This window comes from Pelecanus crispus, chromosome 4, assembly GCF_030463565.1.
Source record: "Pelecanus crispus isolate bPelCri1 chromosome 4, bPelCri1.pri, whole genome shotgun sequence".
NCBI lineage: Eukaryota > Metazoa > Chordata > Aves > Pelecaniformes > Pelecanidae > Pelecanus > Pelecanus crispus.
The window spans coordinates 9,805,572-9,823,060 of record NC_134646.1 but is presented as its reverse complement, the minus strand read 5'-3'; the positions used below and the strand labels follow the sequence as shown (position 1 = coordinate 9,823,060).

At 42.6% G+C, this 17,489-nt stretch overlaps 1 protein-coding gene across 1 annotated transcript; it reads left to right on the top strand.

Annotated features, from left to right (window-relative positions):
- Positions 1–457: 457 nt before the first annotated feature.
- Positions 458–13,625, top strand: PGRMC2 (progesterone receptor membrane component 2). The gene is made up of 3 exons (XM_075709006.1): positions 458–824; positions 11,034–11,189; positions 11,948–13,625. The coding sequence occupies exons 1-3, from the start codon at positions 458–460 to the stop codon at positions 12,043–12,045; spliced, it is 621 nt and encodes a 206-aa protein (XP_075565121.1). The 3' UTR covers positions 12,046–13,625.
- The last annotated feature ends 3,864 nt before the right edge of the window (positions 13,626–17,489 follow it).

Here is a 17,489-nt window from a genome sequence, read left to right as displayed (position 1 = left end):
CCGCCCTCGGCCGCGCCGCCGCGCTCTGCGTTCACCGCCGCGGGCGGGGGTGCCCGCCGGCCCGCGTGAGGGAGAGCGCGGCGGCGGCTGAGGCGAGCTCCGAGCCGCCCGGGGCGGCGGTTACGCCGCACGAGACACCAACCGCCCCCCCCCCCCCGCCTCAAACTCCCGCCTACGCCACCTGGCCGCGCGCGGCGGCGGGGGGGGGCACAGGACACAGACACACGCGCAGGCGCGCGCGGGCGGCAGCGGCGGCTCTCGCGAGCGGCGGGGCCGTTGAGGCGGGCGGGGCGCGCCCGCACCCAATTCGCCCCGCGGGGCGCGAGCCCGCCGGGGGCGGTGCCGCCGCGCCCAGGCAACCAATGGGAAGCGGGCGGGCGGGGGCGGGGCGGGGCGCGGCGGCCGCCTGGCGTCTCCCTGGGCGCGAGCGGGGCGGGGCGGCGGCGGCCGGGCAGTGATGGCGGACGATGGGGACGGGAGGCTGAGGACTGAGGGGAGCAGCGAGGGCGGCCTAGGGGGCGGGGGCGCGGGGGAGCCGCCGGCCGGCGCGGCGGCGGCGGTGGGCGGTGAGATGCTGCTGAACGTGGGGCTGCTGGCGCTGGCGCTGCTGGCGGCCTACCGGCTGTACCTGCGCTGGGGGACGCGGAGCGGGCCGGGGGGCGCGGCCCGGCAGAGCCAGGCCGCCGCTCTGCCGCGGATGAAGCGGCGGGATTTCTCCCTGGAGCAGCTGCGCGAGTTCGACGGGGCCCGCGACCCCCGCATCCTGCTGGCTGTCAACGGCAAAGTCTTCGACGTGACCAAAGGCAGCAAGTTCTACGGGCCCGGTGAGACGCCGGGGCCGGGGGGGGGGTGTCCCTCGGCGGAAGCCGCCCTCCCGCCGTGCCGGGCGGGGGCCCCGCGCCGCCCCTCGGCCGCCGCCGCGTTTCGGGCGGCGCTGGCGGGAGGCGGGGGCGGCGCTGGGGCGGACGGCGGGGATCGGCTGCGGCGGGCGCGCCCTGCCGCCGGGGGCTCTGCCGCCCCCCCCCCCCCCCCTCCGGGTCCGGTGGGTTTCGGGGAGGCCTCGCTGCCTTCCAGCGCCCGTCACCTCGCTCGGGTCCCCGGGCTTATCTCGCTGTCCGGAGGCGTGGCGGGGCCTCCGGCTGCCCGTGGCGGTGTCAGCTGGGGAGCAGCCGTGCAACCGCGACCTGGCCCCGGCCGCAGCCCCTTACCAGGCCCGCCCGCCTGCCTGGGGCCTAACGGTAGCTTTAAATAGGCGGTGCAGAACGGGTCTGCGTTCTGTTTGGCGTCCGTCACGCATCCACTTTTCCAGTTGCCTAGATTCGGATGTGCAATGTTTAATTCCTTTTTTTTCACTTCTGTCTTTTCTAGTAGGTTTCCCAAGTGCAGCTGAGCAATGCTTCCTTCGTTCTAGCTCTTACAGTTCAGGAAGGAAAAAAACCAGCTGGTTATTTAGGTGCAAATGCCATACTGAGTATGAATTTTAATCAGGACAGAGGGAAGCAGGGAGAGCTCGGGGACTGATACGTTGCTACCATTGAGAAGAGTGCAGAAATCAACCCAGTCTTTTAAATAGAAAGACTGACAATACAGTTCTTTGGAGCGGAAGCGTATACTTCAAAGGTTCAGAAAGTATGCTTCAAAGGCAATGTTATGTTTCCGTATTCACTTTGTAGATAGTGAAACTGCAGCGTATTTTCTCATAATAAACAGTGTTCTTAATAATGAGGTGGATAAACTTACTAGTGAGCACTGTGTTCACATCTGATGCCAAAGGAAATGAGGGTTATGACTGCTGATAATCTTCTTCCTTAAACAGTGGCAGTTTGGAAAACTTGATCTAATCAAATTATGCAGGAGTTTTCATAGTAGGTATGGCAAGTGTCCTTATATGAGGGGTGGAGGAGAGAGAGGATACATGTGTCGTGTCCCCCCCCCCAGGAAATAGTTCCAGTTAAGTAATGATTATTTTCTAATAATCTTAGGTTACAAAAAGAAAAATACAGAACTGGCATGTTACAAGTCTTTGATTCTTACCAGGGAAGTGACAAGCAGCTGTATGGTTGAGCTGAGCTAGTATTTTGTAACTCTTGTTACCCTCAAAGTTTGTGATACCAGCTCTGCTACAGTTGCAGGAATTGAAACTGCCATAATTGAATCAAAATGCTTTTCTGACTGGGTACTGTAAAAGTTAACAATGGAATCTAAACTACCTTGCCATGCCTGATTTTGTTTATTGACCGGTAAAGCTGAGAAAATTCAGTCTGGTGTGCTGCAGCTTTCATGACACTTAATTGGACTAGTTCTTTTGTCTGTCTCACTTCAGGGATTTTTAAACTGACCTGTGTGCTGATATAAAATGCAGGTAATACATATGCTACATGAAACTTAGAACACCAGTAAGCTGACAGATTGCTTCATAAATTACTCCATGAAGTAATACTGAACCATAATCTAAACATTAACTCTTTTGTGTGTCAAACGTGAATTAAATTTTAGACTTGCCACTGTAGATATCATCACTGGCTCACATCACCAACCTCTGGAGGTCTATTATTGTGAGGAAGCTAAAGCTTTATATTCTAGGACATCAGTCTGCTTTTTTGATAACTGGTAGCAGCTGGTTTTGCTAAAGCAGTGCTTCCAGCTTTTCCTGGAGAGGGGTAAAGGCTCTCCCCCCATCCTGTAGTGAAAGATTGCCTTTTCATAACAGAACAGACATCATCTTTGTCTATCAGACCTCTGTTACTTGGGACCACACACATTAGGATAGTGATGCTCAACCTGTGCATCATCAGCTGTGTGTTTTCTGCCAAACATTGATTTTGGAGTCGTGCTGGCATGGTTTCCCTGTATGGAAGCATGCTGGGGAATATTTTCTTGTGACTGTTTTGTGTCTGAAAAGAAGAAAAGCTAGTAGGTGGTTTGCAGGCCTTAGAAGATCTGAGAAGTGTTAGGTGGAAAAGTCTTCTACAGCTGGTTGAGACCTTTTCAGAAAGACTTGAGTCAGAGTAGCCATATGTCCACAGCAGTTCTCTTGGTAATTTTGTGCCTCGCAGCTGGAGTATAGCAAGAGGAGTGCAAAGCATACCAAAAAAGCTATGGCCAAATTTTGTTTAACAGAAGAAGAAACAGTTGAGGGCACTGGCTTTGCTGATGTTGCACACTCGGACTGCGAGCCTTTTGTACTTTGTTGAGGTACTGATGTGAAATAGTGCTTCAGCTTTGAAGACAGCAAAAAGCATTGGCTGAGGGCTGCTCACTATCAAATCTTAAGTATGTCTTGACTGCTGGGTTCACGCTGAATAATGTGGCTGTCTTGGAAGGCTTCTGATGTCTTGAAATTAAGGTCTGGGTTTTTTTCTTCGCTGTAGTTTGGATATGAAGGTATCCCTTATTTTTCTACTTAGAAGGCTACAAATGCATGGAATTGTCGTCTACTCCAGATTTTTGTCCAGCGGTTGAGATTCCATTAAAACTCGCACCAAGCTTCTGATTTTTTTAGAAACTCTCCTGTTTTTAAGTTTCTATCCACTGAATCCTGTTATACTTTGGTCTGTTTCATTGAAGAGCCCTTTACGTACATACAGTTAAGATTGTTTTTAAAAGGGATAGACTGTTCAACTCATCCTTTCAAATGGCCATGATTGAAAACTTCAGTTTCTTGAACATTCAGTTGAAATGTTTTCCAAATTTTTTGTTTTTTCTCATGTTGTCTTCTTTAAGCCTTCCACAATTTTTCTCATTGGTATCCTATTAGTCTTCGTTAGGCCAAACCATTTTAGCTAAGAGCAAGAAAAGGTTATATGACATGTTTAACTGTCTCTGCCTCCAAAAATCACTTTGCTTACAGTGAACTGTTAATTTAAAACTTTACTTGCCAAATTCTTTTCGAATATGCTGCTTCCGGGGATAGTCCTCTGACCTGCAAGTATACCCTTTGTTTCAACACTTCACTTTTAGTTGTATTAAATACCATCCCTGTTTGTGCCCAAATGAGTAAGTGTCCTAGAATGCTTTGCTTGGTGATTAATTTTAATTAATTACCTTTTCCTTTATCACCCGTAAACTCTTAAAAGAAATAAAGTAAACAATTAGCAGCTCACTATTAAAAATACCATGTAATCAGAATTTCAAAGAAGCTGGTTTTGGGCGATTTCCCCATCTGTAATCACATCTCATGACTTAGAGTCTAATGATTAATAACTTTAGTGTGTGCCATGTTGGTTTTATATCCTTATAATGAGAGACAGTTTTTACCATTTCATTTATCGCAACATTTAATTTCATGTTTGTTTGTATCAAGATTCCTGGTAGTATATTGGAAGGGCGTAGTAAGAGTTCAAGTAATGTTAGCAAATCTTAATATTTAGCATTTAAATTGGCATGCCAAGATAATGCTGTAAACAGGTTTTGATGAACTTATCAAATACGTTGTGCAGTTACGAAAAATATATGGCTCTGAGCATGACAAAGCAAGATTATATGCAATCCAGTGTATACAAATGTTCCACGTCACTTCTTGGTTCTTAATGTTTCATGATTTAAAAAAAAATCAATTTCCTGACTTCCCTTCGCTGCAATACGTTGTCACTGTCAACTCATTTCTCATCCCACTCTTGTCTTTCAAAGCGTTGTGAAGATTTCTGCTTTCCAGTTTGCCAAGGGGAATAGATTAGGTAGTAGTAGTTCCTTCCACAAAAAATTCCATCATAGTTCATTTTTTCGTGAGGGGAAAATTACCTTTATTTCGCATTGCAAATCCAGTGAAGAACCACAATTTCTGATGTTAACAATTTTGAAAAAAATGTTGTAGTAAACAGCTGTAGCTTTTCCCCATAATTTGCATAAAAATAATCTGATGCTTTTAGGCTTCCTTTGGAATTGAGTGCTGTAAATGTCATTGTGTCTCTATTTAAAAGATGGCACTGATGCTTTTCAATACATTCTTTACAAGGGTATGGTTGGAGTTGGAGTGGGACATCATATATGTTGTGTCTGGAGGATTCTGTTAAGGATGGCCTTATCATAAGGTCACAACAGGCTGAGGGTTTACAGATAAGCACAGAGGATAAGACTGGGGCAAAAGAAGTGCTTCCTGTAAGATGTGTATCTTCTCTGTGTTTTTGATATTTGCCAGCTCTTCGGTGTCTGTGTAATGGAGGTGTCTCCCGCCCCAGGGCTCAGCTTTTCAAAGAAACAGCATTTCTGGATAAAGAAGCGAAGTTCCTACCAGAAGGAATAAAACTAAAAAGGTGTATACGTGCATATTGGCGAGAGATTGTTGCCATGCTTCTGATCCAAGGGAGTAGTGCCCTTGCTGCCAGGGTGAAGGGGCTCTTCTAAGCCCTCAGTCCACGTTCACTGAGAGCAGGGGCCAGTAAAGCGGTTTTGTGCAGGAAGATGCATCGCTCTGTCTCCTCTGCTCCTGCTTTGTGTGTCTGTCAGCTCTTTGTCTTTTTTTTTCTTTTTTTTAGCTTTTTTAATAACTTGAATATATTCCTTAAAACTTGAACAACCGTGTGTTTGATAAAAGGTCTGTGTAAATCCCTACTTCCTATTTAAACCATTCAGGTTCCAGTCACCTGAGGTTTGAGGGGCTTGATCAAGCGGGTATGCTCAAAGCAAGATATATTAGGGTATGATAGTGGCATCATTGTTAGTGACATATAGATGTTAAATCTGGTACATAGCAGTGTAGCTCTCTTTCATTTAATCAAAAACCTGGCCAGCATTGCTTGCCTTGTTATGGAATAAACTAGTGGCCAGAGCACTTCTCACTAAAGCAAGATATGGGATCTAGGTCGTCCTCAAGTATGGAGCTGTCTTCCAGGAATCTCCTGACTGCTGAACTACACACTCTCCTAGCCGTGCTGGTTGTCTGCCCCTTTAGTTGAAATTGGGTCATTGGTTCCTGCACTTTTTTTTTCCACAGAGTAAAAAAGGAAGCAAGTGAAAGAGAGGGTGAAGCCCTCTGGTCTTGTGCCTAAGAAGTCAAGTTCAGACCCCTCTTTCTTAGCAGTTCCCATCTTAGCATGTAGACTTTGTGGAGCGCTCTCGTAAGAACACTTACTTTCCATGCAAGTTGTAACTTAAAATTGACCCACATCTTTCCTTTCACGTAAATCTGGAGCAGTAAAGTTAAAATTATGTCACCTTGAATTCCCAGTGATAAATGTTATTAGAAAGCTTCTGCTTTGAAGCTGCATCTCAAAATGGCTTTGTCTAGTTTGTAGCTTTTTCATTCCCTCATAAAAGATGCAACACTGAACAAACACGTGTCAGGATTCAGATGGAAAATTTTAAACAGACAGTGGAGATTTCGCTTTGATTTGGAGTGGGAAAGGTAGACAAAGTGGTAAAATAGCGCAGCTGTCAATAATTTTGTGGTCTGTCTCCCTTTGTTCCTTTAACTTGCATTAAAGGAGAGATTAGTCTTTATTCTTGTCTGCAGTTTAAGAATTGTTGTCCATGAATCTATAAGCTTCAGACAAAACTGGGTTTTATTTCCAGTGGCTGCATGGAGCCCACAGATGGAAAGAACATCTGGTATGCTTTGCATATTTGGTGCTTGCTTGGAAGTGCTTTTTGACTACTTGAAGAAACCAAAGCTGGTGTAAAAGTGAACCTTGTAAACCTGTGTGGATTCTTCAGGGAACTTGTATGTGCCTTGTGAAAAGGAACATGATTCTTAGATTACAAATCACTTCATTAGATATAAAGTCAACATGTGGCTATCTGTGGTGCAGTCCTTGTGCTGACAGCTGGAGCAATCCAAAGTTCAGTGTACAGCGTTCACCTTTGTTACTAGTTTTGGAGCAAGTCTGGGATGTTCTGCAAAGCTGGTATAGAACTGAAGTGGTCAGATAGCCTCTTTGGTAAACCAAGAATATCTGCTCAAAAGTTGAAGACCAGCATAGGTTTTGCTAGGGGAACTATTGCCCAAACTGGTCGAAAAATGAAACCTGTGCTGTTCCAAGATCCAGTTTAGCCTGTTTTGGAGCAAGTGACTAGAAGCAGTGCTTCCAAATACAAACTTCAGCTTGGACAGCTTCATATCTCAAACTTTTAAATACAATGCTTTAATGTTAAATGTATTTTTCCTTACCTGCTGTTGTTTTAGAGTGTCTGCAAAAAGAAATTAGATCTTCATTTGAGTACCAAAACAGGGCAAGGAGATGCAGAAATTGGAAAGGTATTTTTACTGGCTGAAGAGACTTTGATTTTGCCAATTCTCAAGCTGCCTAGTTCATTTGTGAATAAAGATGAATGTCAGGCTGGAGCAAGACATCAAATCCATCAAGGCAGCCAGATTTTTAACTGGATTCTGAAAGTGAGGATCTGCAGGTGGTGGGCAGTGACATTTTGCATGCGTTGTAGCTTAGAGAAGGGCATACTTTATACAAGGTAGAGTTGTAAGGTAAATGAGGACTTCATACAGGAGAAAAAGGCAGCATATAAATCTGGTGGTATAGATGTGGAGATATGTAGGCAAATACATAGGCTTGATGACTGTTTGCTGTCAGTGCTAAAATGAACAAAGGCTCTGAAATAAAGTGTTTTAATATGTGAAAGCAATGATGGGAAGAAAAGCATTCTTCAAGGAACAAAGTTTTCCTTCATGTAAGGCGCGTAGCTATGTGTAGCCAAGTAACATGTAGCAGACGTGTTTTAATGGGTTTTGACTCTTCCCTGACTTTCCTTTTGTCATTGTCAGATGCCAAACAAGAGCGGAAGGAGATTTAGAGAAATATTTGACTATGAAATAGCTAATTTGGGGGTACAGCAAAAGAAAACCACGGAAATTTTGTGATAGGGTCTTGAAAAATCAGTTTGGTGTACATACTTATGCTAATAGCATCTCTTCTTGCGATCTCTTCAGTATGTGTATCATGTCATGGTGCAATCAATTATTTAGAACTGGAGCCAGTCTAAATAGGTAGGCAGACAAAAGGAAAGAAGCAAAGGACTGTGGGTTGGGCTTGCAGAGTAAATTGCATCTGGTCGTGAAGGAACTCTCTGGGACTACGTCTACGATTGCACTAATGTCTCTACCTCAGAATCACGTTCTCGAAGCGTATTTTCTCCCCAGGCTTCTCTGTGCTGGCACCTTCCTGGATGCTTCTCTAAGCGCAACGAAATCTGATATGCAAAATACCTTTTTAAGACTGTTGCACCAGTATTTATATAAAAGTGAATAATAGACTAGGGCTTATAGCAAAACCTGAGACCTGTATATTCTATATTAATATAAAATGCTGTACGTAATCTCTGCGTACAAGTATCTGAATGGAAGCTTTAAATCTTGAAGTAGATTGCTCATACTGAGATCTCTGAACTTCCGCTTCAGCAACCCTGCAGCTAAGGTGAAGCCAGGCGTGCACGTTTTTTGAAATAGTCACAATTCAATATTTGCCTTTCAGCAAAGGATTAAAGAATGGGACACGTTTCTAAGTCTCATTTACAGAGCTGGAATTTGAGATGCTGTCTACCAAGTCCAAAGGCTGGTTTTTACTTGTTAGCATTCTGTTGAGTGCTGGGACCTGGCTTGATGGTTTCTCTGTGACTCCTGTAGTAAACGTGCTGTAATGTTAACATTTAAATTCAATTTTAGAAAAGAAAAAAAAAAATACTGGTATAATAGTATCTGACATTACAATATATTTGCAGAAATTTTGCATCCATTAATTGTAATGCAAACCGATACATTCTAAAAGCACTCGTACTTCCAGCTAAGTATATTATTGAGATGCAAGGGTGTTCAGGGCTTGATACTGATAAATATAATGGAATTCTCTTTTTAATAGAAATAATTGGAATGAAGCTGGTGGACCGAGAGGTGGCATCTCGGCAGGTGCTGTAAAACTGCATAAACCACTAAATGCAGGGTAGAAGGGGAACAGTGTGCTTCTCGAACTCTGGTTAGCCAGAATTTTGAAAACACATTATGCAAATAGCTAGTAGGGTTTATGGAAATACTTGTTTCAAGCACTTCAGAGAAAGGAAGAACTGGGGACAAAATGTTGTTGGTGGGGAGGTTAAGTAGCAATTTATAATTGCTCTTAAGGATTTACTGCCTGTGTGTGGTCTTTGTAAGAGCTGTTTATAGCTCCTGTGTTCTTCATTCAGAACGTCAAAAACTAGATCATTTGAATGATAGCTGTGTTGGAGCAAAGCAAGACTTTTTGTTTAAAGAAGCTCTATGCTATGTTGCAAATGATGGCCATCACTCCCTCTTCCATTGTTTCATGGGAAGTGAGTGAGCATGCAAAATGCATAGATTAAATATTTTGGTATAGGATTGATTTCAGTCTCTGAATCCTGTTTTTCGAATAAACATCTCATTCAGGATACAAATAGGAAAAATGGAGTTCATTGACTTTGTTTCTCTTAAGCAGCAGAGGTAGTTATTGTGAATGCTGTTCCTGGAGCTAAATATCTGACAGGACGAGCATAGAGATGCTGTTAATCATTACGGTTGTCTCTTACAGCCAGATTTGTACAGTGCAAGCTTCCAGTTGATAGTTCTTTCTCTGATGTGTACTTCTTGTGAAATTTTGCTTTTTCATCGGTTGGTTTATTTCCAGAGAGACAGAGGAATTGTCTTTGGCGTAGAAGGCACCCTTCTGTTCTCAGGTTTGCCTCTAAGCAGCTTACAATGCCAAGCACTCTGGGGTGGAGAGACGACACCAGTTCTGGTGAGGATGTAGTTTCTTCTAATCCGTATGGTACTCGGGTTCCCTGCCTCAGGAGTTCTTCCTGCTGCATTCAGCCTCTGTCTCAACCCTGAAGTCAATACCCGGCAAGAGCAGATAGGTGTGGTGGCTGGAGCAAGCGGCCTGGGAGAAACCAGCCTCTCGGAATGATTTCCTGTGGCTCATCCTGGTGCAGAAGAGGTCTGAGGTGCTGCTACAGCAGGCAGTAGAGGGGGTGAAGGACAGTGTGTGGCCACTTGCTTGTGTTCATTCTTGCCCGTGGGTTGCTGCCTTTTCTTCAGGCTGACGGCCACTGTCATCTTCCGAGAGGTAAGCCAGAGAAGGGTTCTGGCCTATTTATCTTCAAGTAGTGACCGCTCTTTATAAAGTCTTGGGCATTTCCCTGTTGCTTAGCTGCTGTACTAGTGCAGAAAATTTTAAATTGTGCTTTTTTGTGTTGCTTTGTGTTCTTTTTAAATTGAGCTGAATTAAGGTATTTGGGTTTAGGTCAAGAAAAATCTAAGGTAACGATATGCTTGAAGTTCTTTACATTAATTAAAATTTGGGAAAGCCAGTTACCAACCTCATCCTGAAAGTTGTTGGTTTGCAAATCATCCAGTTCTCTTTGTAATAATATTTATTTGACAGTCATTGCTCAAAATTTTACTAGCATATTTGTGCTGCTTTGCATCAGTCAAAAAGCACAAAGGAAGTAGTTGCTTTACGTGCTTAACGTGAAGATTTGTGCGTTTTCAAGAACGATACAGGATAGGCGTATGGGTGATCTGCTGCCCAAAATAAATGAGGTTATTTCCACAGAAGAAAGAAATGTGTCAAAAGACGCACTGTCCGTCAAGTATGTAGAAAGTTGTGGTGGTTCTCTAAGTGAAGTGAAATTATTAATTAGCACTCTTAAGTTCTATTTATTGATAAAATTCAATAGATTTCTAATAAAGGTGTCTGTACAATTTGCTTCTGTTCATGCCTGACTTGTAAATATTCTATGCTTTGCTTAATAGAAGTGCATTTCTTTGGAATTCCAGCCTCCAGTCCCTTTGGAATTTACGTCAACTGACTTGCATCAAATGACAGGGATTTTTCCAGATACCCCTTCAAAGCTATTCTCCTGGTTCTGCTTCTCTCAGCAGACTTTATCTCCTAGTGATACTTAAGATCGAATTGCAGTGCTGTTGAATGTCGAATAGCCATGGCGTTGAAACTACGGCTGTTCCCATCACTGCAGAAGTTAAATGTATGGCTTTGGCAGACTATATAAAGAACTGAGATTGGTCACCATAAACAAAGAACTTGAAGGTATCGATTTTGTCTTTTTGTTTTCAGAGGGTCCATATGGAATATTTGCTGGCAGAGATGCCTCCAGGGGACTAGCAACTTTCTGTCTAGATAAAGATGCACTCAGAGATGAATATGATGACCTATCGGACTTAAATGCTGTACAGATGGAAAGTGTCAGAGAGTGGGAAATGCAATTTAAAGGTAAATTCTCAAATTAGCAGCACATCTTTAGCTTAAGGAAATGCTTTTAATGAAACTGGCTGATTTGGGCTGGGGCAGCTCTTAGAGATGTTGACAGTAACACTAATAATGCAATGTAACTTTCTTAGGAAAAGACCAGGGATTTCAGGCCTTTCTTCCTTAGAGAGGACTCCACTGTATCCCACCGTAGCTTTTCAACTTTTTAATTTTATACAAGAAAGCTTTTCTCTTCTCAGCTCTTCAGCGCAGACTTTCACTCGTGAATCTCAGTGTAGCTCAGTTGATGGAACCCCTGCTCCGAGGTTGTTGGCTTTGGGTGCCATGGAATTATGATTAGGACTAAGAGTTGTTTTGCCATGAAGGGTTGAACAAGTTTGTCTTGAAATAATTTCTCAAAAGTATGGAAGTGTGCCTCTGGAGGGAGGTGGGGGGGGTCATTTTTCACATTAATTGAAATCAAAACAGGCTGAGGGAATTTGTGCCGGTTTTAATAGCAGCGTTTTCAGCCAATGTGTGCTAAAGTTTGCCTGATTAGGTACAGGAGAATTGAGACAAAGTACTCGGAGTAGAGAAAGTAGTGAGCAGCAATGGTAGCAAGATTGTTTTAGGAGGCTGAGCTTGCTGATAAGTTGCTATCAGTTTCAGCGATTGGGGTTCAGAACCTTAGTGCATAGGAGAGAAAGTGAATTTGCAGCAGTGCAGGCTAACTAGCAAATGCAGCTGTATTTGATTGTAATGGAATCATAAATCTTTTTCAGAAAAATACGACTACGTAGGTAGACTCCTAAAACCAGGGGAAGAACCATCAGAATACACAGATGAGGAAGATACCAAGGATCACACTAAACAGGAATGAACTTTGTAAACAACCAAAGTCAGGGGCCTTCGGAACTGCAACCTCTTATTCCCCATCACAGAATGTCCTGCATCTTTGGGTACAGTTCGTCTGCTGCGAAAAACATTCAACAGGTTTTGTACAAGGAAAATAATGTACTCACAAATGAAGATTTGAATACTAGACATTATTTGTGCTGCCAGACTTTTTGTTGCAGTTTATTTGTAATGTCTGGTTAGGCTTCGTTAGTGAAGAGGGGCCAGGGATTTAAAGGCAAAAATGCTATTCCTTTTTATCAGTAAGCTGAAGCCTTCAAATAGTATATATTACAAGCTCTCTAAAAGACGTGAGTCTTCAAGCTCAGTGGAAGGTTTGATTCTTATTTCATGTGTGTCTTCTCCTTCAGCATTAAAAAAAGACGTACTCATGTACATCAGTATCAGTAGGTTGGACTACTGAAATTGGTGTTTAAATGTGAATTTCCAATGTTGTTTTGTACGTGGGCGTTAGTAGCCCTGGCAGAACACTTCAGTTCTCTAAGAGAAGTCCATGTAGATTAGGATGGGGGTAAAATTCATCCTTTTCTCAAAAGGATTGGGTAAAACTGTTTCCTCTGCAACAACTATTATCTGAAGCCTATCTCTCCCCCCTTTTCCCATCCTCTAAATCAAATCCACTATTAATTGTGCCTTATTTCGCTTACATAGACTTGAATTGTTTTAAGGGACAGCCCCAAAATTGCGGTTTCATAGTCACTACAAGCAGCATTGAGACTGAAGTTAGAATGTTCTGTTGACTGGAAAACCTTGATGTCATTCTGTGTATAGAATGTAAAAGAGGAATACTCAGTGTTACTGCCATATGTTAATACTACATATACTTAAATTAGCATTGTGATGGCCAAATGCATACTCCCATGCTTCTTTTTAAGTAATTACAAACACAAAGTCACCCTTCCTCCTCTTCCAGAAGCTGCCTAACTTTTGGGAGCATAGCCTTCACACCCTTGTAGAGTGAAGGGGCGTGCGCGCGTGTGTATGTGTGCGTGTCTGTCTGAATGCAAGACTTGGGAGGGATTGTTTCCTGCAGATATTGTAAATACGAGTACCATTTTAATAAAGCATGTACAATACCAAATGTGCTGTCAGACTTTATGTAGAAGCTGTTAAGCAGAGCTGGAATACGATGGAATACAAAGTAAGGGGAGGAAGTCTTGGGTATGAAACATCCACTGTTGCTAATACTGTACCTTGTCCTCGTGGTGTTATTTTTCCTTTCAAGTCCCAGCTTTTGAAGAATCTGGAAGAGTTACTCAGGTAAGCTATATTTAAGAGAATAAACATATGCCAATGCATTTACGGTGTTTAAAAAAAAAAGGGGGGACATAAGCGAAGGAAAAGCATCTTAGGAAGTCATGTAATGTACAGTAAAAGGAGTATGTCTCGTGGCACTAACAGGACAAGAACGCTGGAGATCTAGACATGGGTATTGCTCAACATACTGTAGACATTTCACCGTCTGTTCTGCTAAATTTGTAACGGTGACACTATGAAGTTCATGACTTGCAGCTTTATGGCTCACAGCTGTACCTCTGCTTGCAGATGTCACCTGTGATACATCTACAGTAACAGATTTCTATATATACATTCTGTCGAACTGTAAACTGTGAAATTCCAGGGACTACTTCCTTTTTATTACCATTTGACTGAAAGAGATTTATATTGATGTAAATGAAACAAATAAACAAAAATCTTCCGTTGAGTCGTGTGTAACTCACGTGTCCTAGAAGGCAGGCTGAATTCTCTTCCTTGCGTATCCAAGCTTGGAACAGAATCGTTTTCTCACAGAAGAAGTAACAGAACTGGAGCCGTTTCTCCACAGAAGTTAGGTTATGCTTGCAGGTGCTTGCACAGGCTGAACGATCCCCTTGGGTGTGCGGCTGTTCAGCTGCTGACTGTAGTTCAGTAAAGCACTGGCGTCTGCTTAGGTCACATCCTTATAAGCTGAGCATTGGTGCAACGTCCAGCCTTCGGTTTGCACGTTAGTGCTACAGTAAGTGTCTGCTAATCATCTAATGCTGCTGAAATGCCGGGCACGCTGGCGTAACTAACCACAAAAATACGTGTTTTAGATGGAACTACGGAAGCTATCATGGGATAAAGAAAAGCTTTCTTGCATAGGACAGGAGCCAGGAGTACTTAAGCACCAGTTCTTTATCTGGATGCTTCACTAGGGATTTTTTTTTTTTTTTTTTTTACTAAATCTCGCTATAAAAAGATTTACACTACACTTCATTTACAGTATACCTTTCACTTTTAGCTTTTGCGCCAGCTGTTGCACCTCATCATGGCACTGAGATGTGTAGAGCTGTAGAGCAGGAAAAGGCAGCTTACCCAACTGCCAGATCGGGCAACCAGATAAATATTTCCCCCCCGCCCCCCAGGCTTCCACATAAAAATACACGTACTACGTGTTGCAGCTTTTACTGTACAAATTCATGGCTGGAGATTCTTAACCCTTGCTGTGAGTTACTCTGCTCTTCACTTCCTGACCCTACTAGTATGGCTACATCTGGTGTAGCTGTAGAGTTAGCTGTTTGTCATGCTTGTATCTGTTTTATGTACAAAGTTCCTGCTGGAGAAGGAAGGGCAGTTTTGCATCTGCCGTGCCTTCCTACCCTGACTGCAGCCTTTTCCTTTCCCTTAGTGTAAGGAATGTGGTGAAGCTTAATCACAGTGAAGTTACGTGAAGTTTTGTTGTTTGTTTGTGGTTTGTATTGTTTGGGGTTTTTTTAAATTGTTTTAAAAGAACAGTGCTCAAATATTTACTCTTATGCTTTAGGATTGGTTGAACAGCAAGATGGGTAAAGGATGAGTTTTGCTTTGAAGCAACTTAATGGTAACTGTGAAGAATACAAAACTGTCATCCTGTGGCAGGATGCTGCATAGGCTTAATTCTGTATGTTCATGTCTAGTGGATCTAAATTAACCTCATTCATCCTACATACAAAGTCACTAGTGACTTAAAGCTGACAACCTAAAAAAAAAAAAAAAAAAAAGTGCTTTAAAGCACACTGTAGCTTTCATTTTTATAAAAAGTTGACACATAGAAAGAATAATTTAGCGTAACAGCAGATCCATCAAAACTTCAGTGCAATTAATATAATAGTTTTTATGGAGGCGTTCATACTTGGCACATTTGTGTCAATCACTTGGTCAAAATTCACTATTAACTAAAATGACAAGCAGGTTGATACTGACAATGTGTTAAATTTTGTTTAAGCAACAGAAGGGACTTGAAGGGAGTATTTCTCATCATCTTTAGAAACAAAATACATTTCCAGTTTAATATAGGACTTGTTTTCCTAGGCTAGACTTAGCATTAAACTAGTTTGAGTAGTCATTTGGTTTGATCTTTCTGCTCTATTTGTACACCGCTTCCCAAAAAATGCTTTATTATGGCAGGAAATCTATTTTTAAACCTTCTTGATTTAAAAAAAAAAAAGTACCATGTTGTTACTTGATCTGCATGTCTTGAATTTCCACTAGGGACTACAGAATTATCTTTTCACGTGCTTGTACTTGTTTGTATCTTTTTTGTTGAGCCAGATCTACTTTTCCTTGGCTAAGGTTTAAATTTTCTATCCTTCAGGGTCAGACACATCATGTAAAAGCAGTTTGGCACTCTGCTTCAGGTCTTGTTTCGCTTCAGATATCTTAGTTCAAAGCTATTTCTAGCGTATTTTTTTTTTCTTCGTGCAAAATCAGTTTAGTTTTACTTTCTTAATTGTAAAGGTCAAAGAATAATTAATCCTTACTTATGCTTTGAGTCTCTTTGATAATTGTTTTCTCTGCAATAAAAGTTTGTGGGGTTCTATTTCCTCCAGGAACTATGTGCATTGTTGGATGTAGAATAGTACAAAATATCGACCAAGACCTAGTACTTTGAATATAATGGTCTTCCTGGCCCTGCTTTGGGGTTGGTTTTATTCATCTAGGACAAAGCTGTGTAGTTTTCCATGAAGGAGAACTCACTAATTCAGCAACTCAGTACGGAAGTGTTGCTGAAGTTCATTTATTAAGGTCAAAGTGGGTTTTGTGATGAAGTCCTGAGGCCTTCGACTCCTTCTTGCACTCTCGGTTCTCTCCCATTTTAAAGTTGCAGAGGGAAGCGTAGGCTGCGGGGAAACCCCTGCCATCCCGGTCCTCTGACTGCTCTTTCAGGCATGAATGGAATGATGCAATTGCAGCTGCAGATTTGGCTACTTATGCCTTTTCCTACTTAATGCTAGTAATAATGTAACTCTGGCCTTGAAGGCTTACTTAAATATGGAAACCAAATAAATAATTAAGTGTGAATGTTACTGGCAAATCCTTCCCCTGGCTTCTAATTTATGGTTAAAGGTGAATGTTTGCTAACAGGTGTTTACAGATCAGGTTTTAAGCTTGCTTTTGATAGAACATCTGTGCCAAGGTTGGTTCAAACACAGGTGAAGGGTTGTTTACCTGAAAACTTAAAAAAAACCCCAAACCAACCAACAACCCAAACAAACCCAAAGTGTTCCTCACCCTTTCTCTTTGGGGATTCTTGTGGTTTTATGTATTTTTTCCTGTACCAGAAGGTGGCAACTTCAATGTGTTTCAGAGGTCTGGTCTGGCACTGCAACCCGCCTGCAGAACTCGTGAACAAATTGACTTGTCCCCGTTCTGGTTACAAAGTTTACTACCTTTTTTGTTGTTGACGATCATATTTTACAGACCTGTCACATTTCTAGGTAACCAGGCAAGGCCTACGAGCATACTCTCTGTGAGCATGTAAGAATAAAGCCTTCTGGAGGCGTGAAGTGCCGGTGGCAAGTTTGGATTTGTCACTTGACCACAAGCATTCAACTATTGTTTGTATAAAAACTCCCTTTCTCTTGACTGACTCCGGCTTCCGTTTCACAGAAGTGAAATCACTGTCCTTTGCTTATACATATTTGAAGGCATGGGGTTTTTTGGGGTTTTGTTTTTTGTTTTTTTTTTTAACTAGAAAGAAACCTCAACTAACCGGCTTTGAAGGTACTGAGGCCCTACCTTAGAACTGGTAAGGGAGATGATTAAATTGAAGATGCTATAATGTTGCCATTTAAGTTGTCTGAAGTTTCTTGTCACTTAGGTCATACAACAGTAATACCTTAGCCAAGTTAAAAGCTGTAAGTCCATTATGGGATTAGGTTTTGGGGTTGGTCTGTGTGCTGTATTGTCATAGTGGAGTTTGTGGAAGCGTAAGTTGTGAAGGGAACTGCATTCTCCCTACCCCCCCAAAAAAAAAAACCCACACCAAACCAAAAAGCCCAAAACACCTAGGCTGAAGGCAGCAGAGAAGAAAGCTTTTAAGATTCCAGGTATAGAGCCTAGCATAGCTGTGGGATTTGTCAGTAAAAAAGCCCAAACACAAAGCACCACGCAGCATCGGCTAACGCT

Excerpts from the sequence above, each read along its gene's own strand:
- PGRMC2 (XM_075709006.1), top strand. The coding sequence starts at position 458 with ATGGCGGACGATGGGGACGGGAGGCTGAGGACTGAGGGGAGCAGCGAG. Across the intron at positions 825-11,033 it reads CAGCAAGTTCTACGGGCCCG|AGGGTCCATATGGAATATTT; the intron begins GTGAGACGCCGG and ends TTTTGTTTTCAG. Across the intron at positions 11,190-11,947 it reads GTGGGAAATGCAATTTAAAG|AAAAATACGACTACGTAGGT; the intron begins GTAAATTCTCAA and ends AATCTTTTTCAG.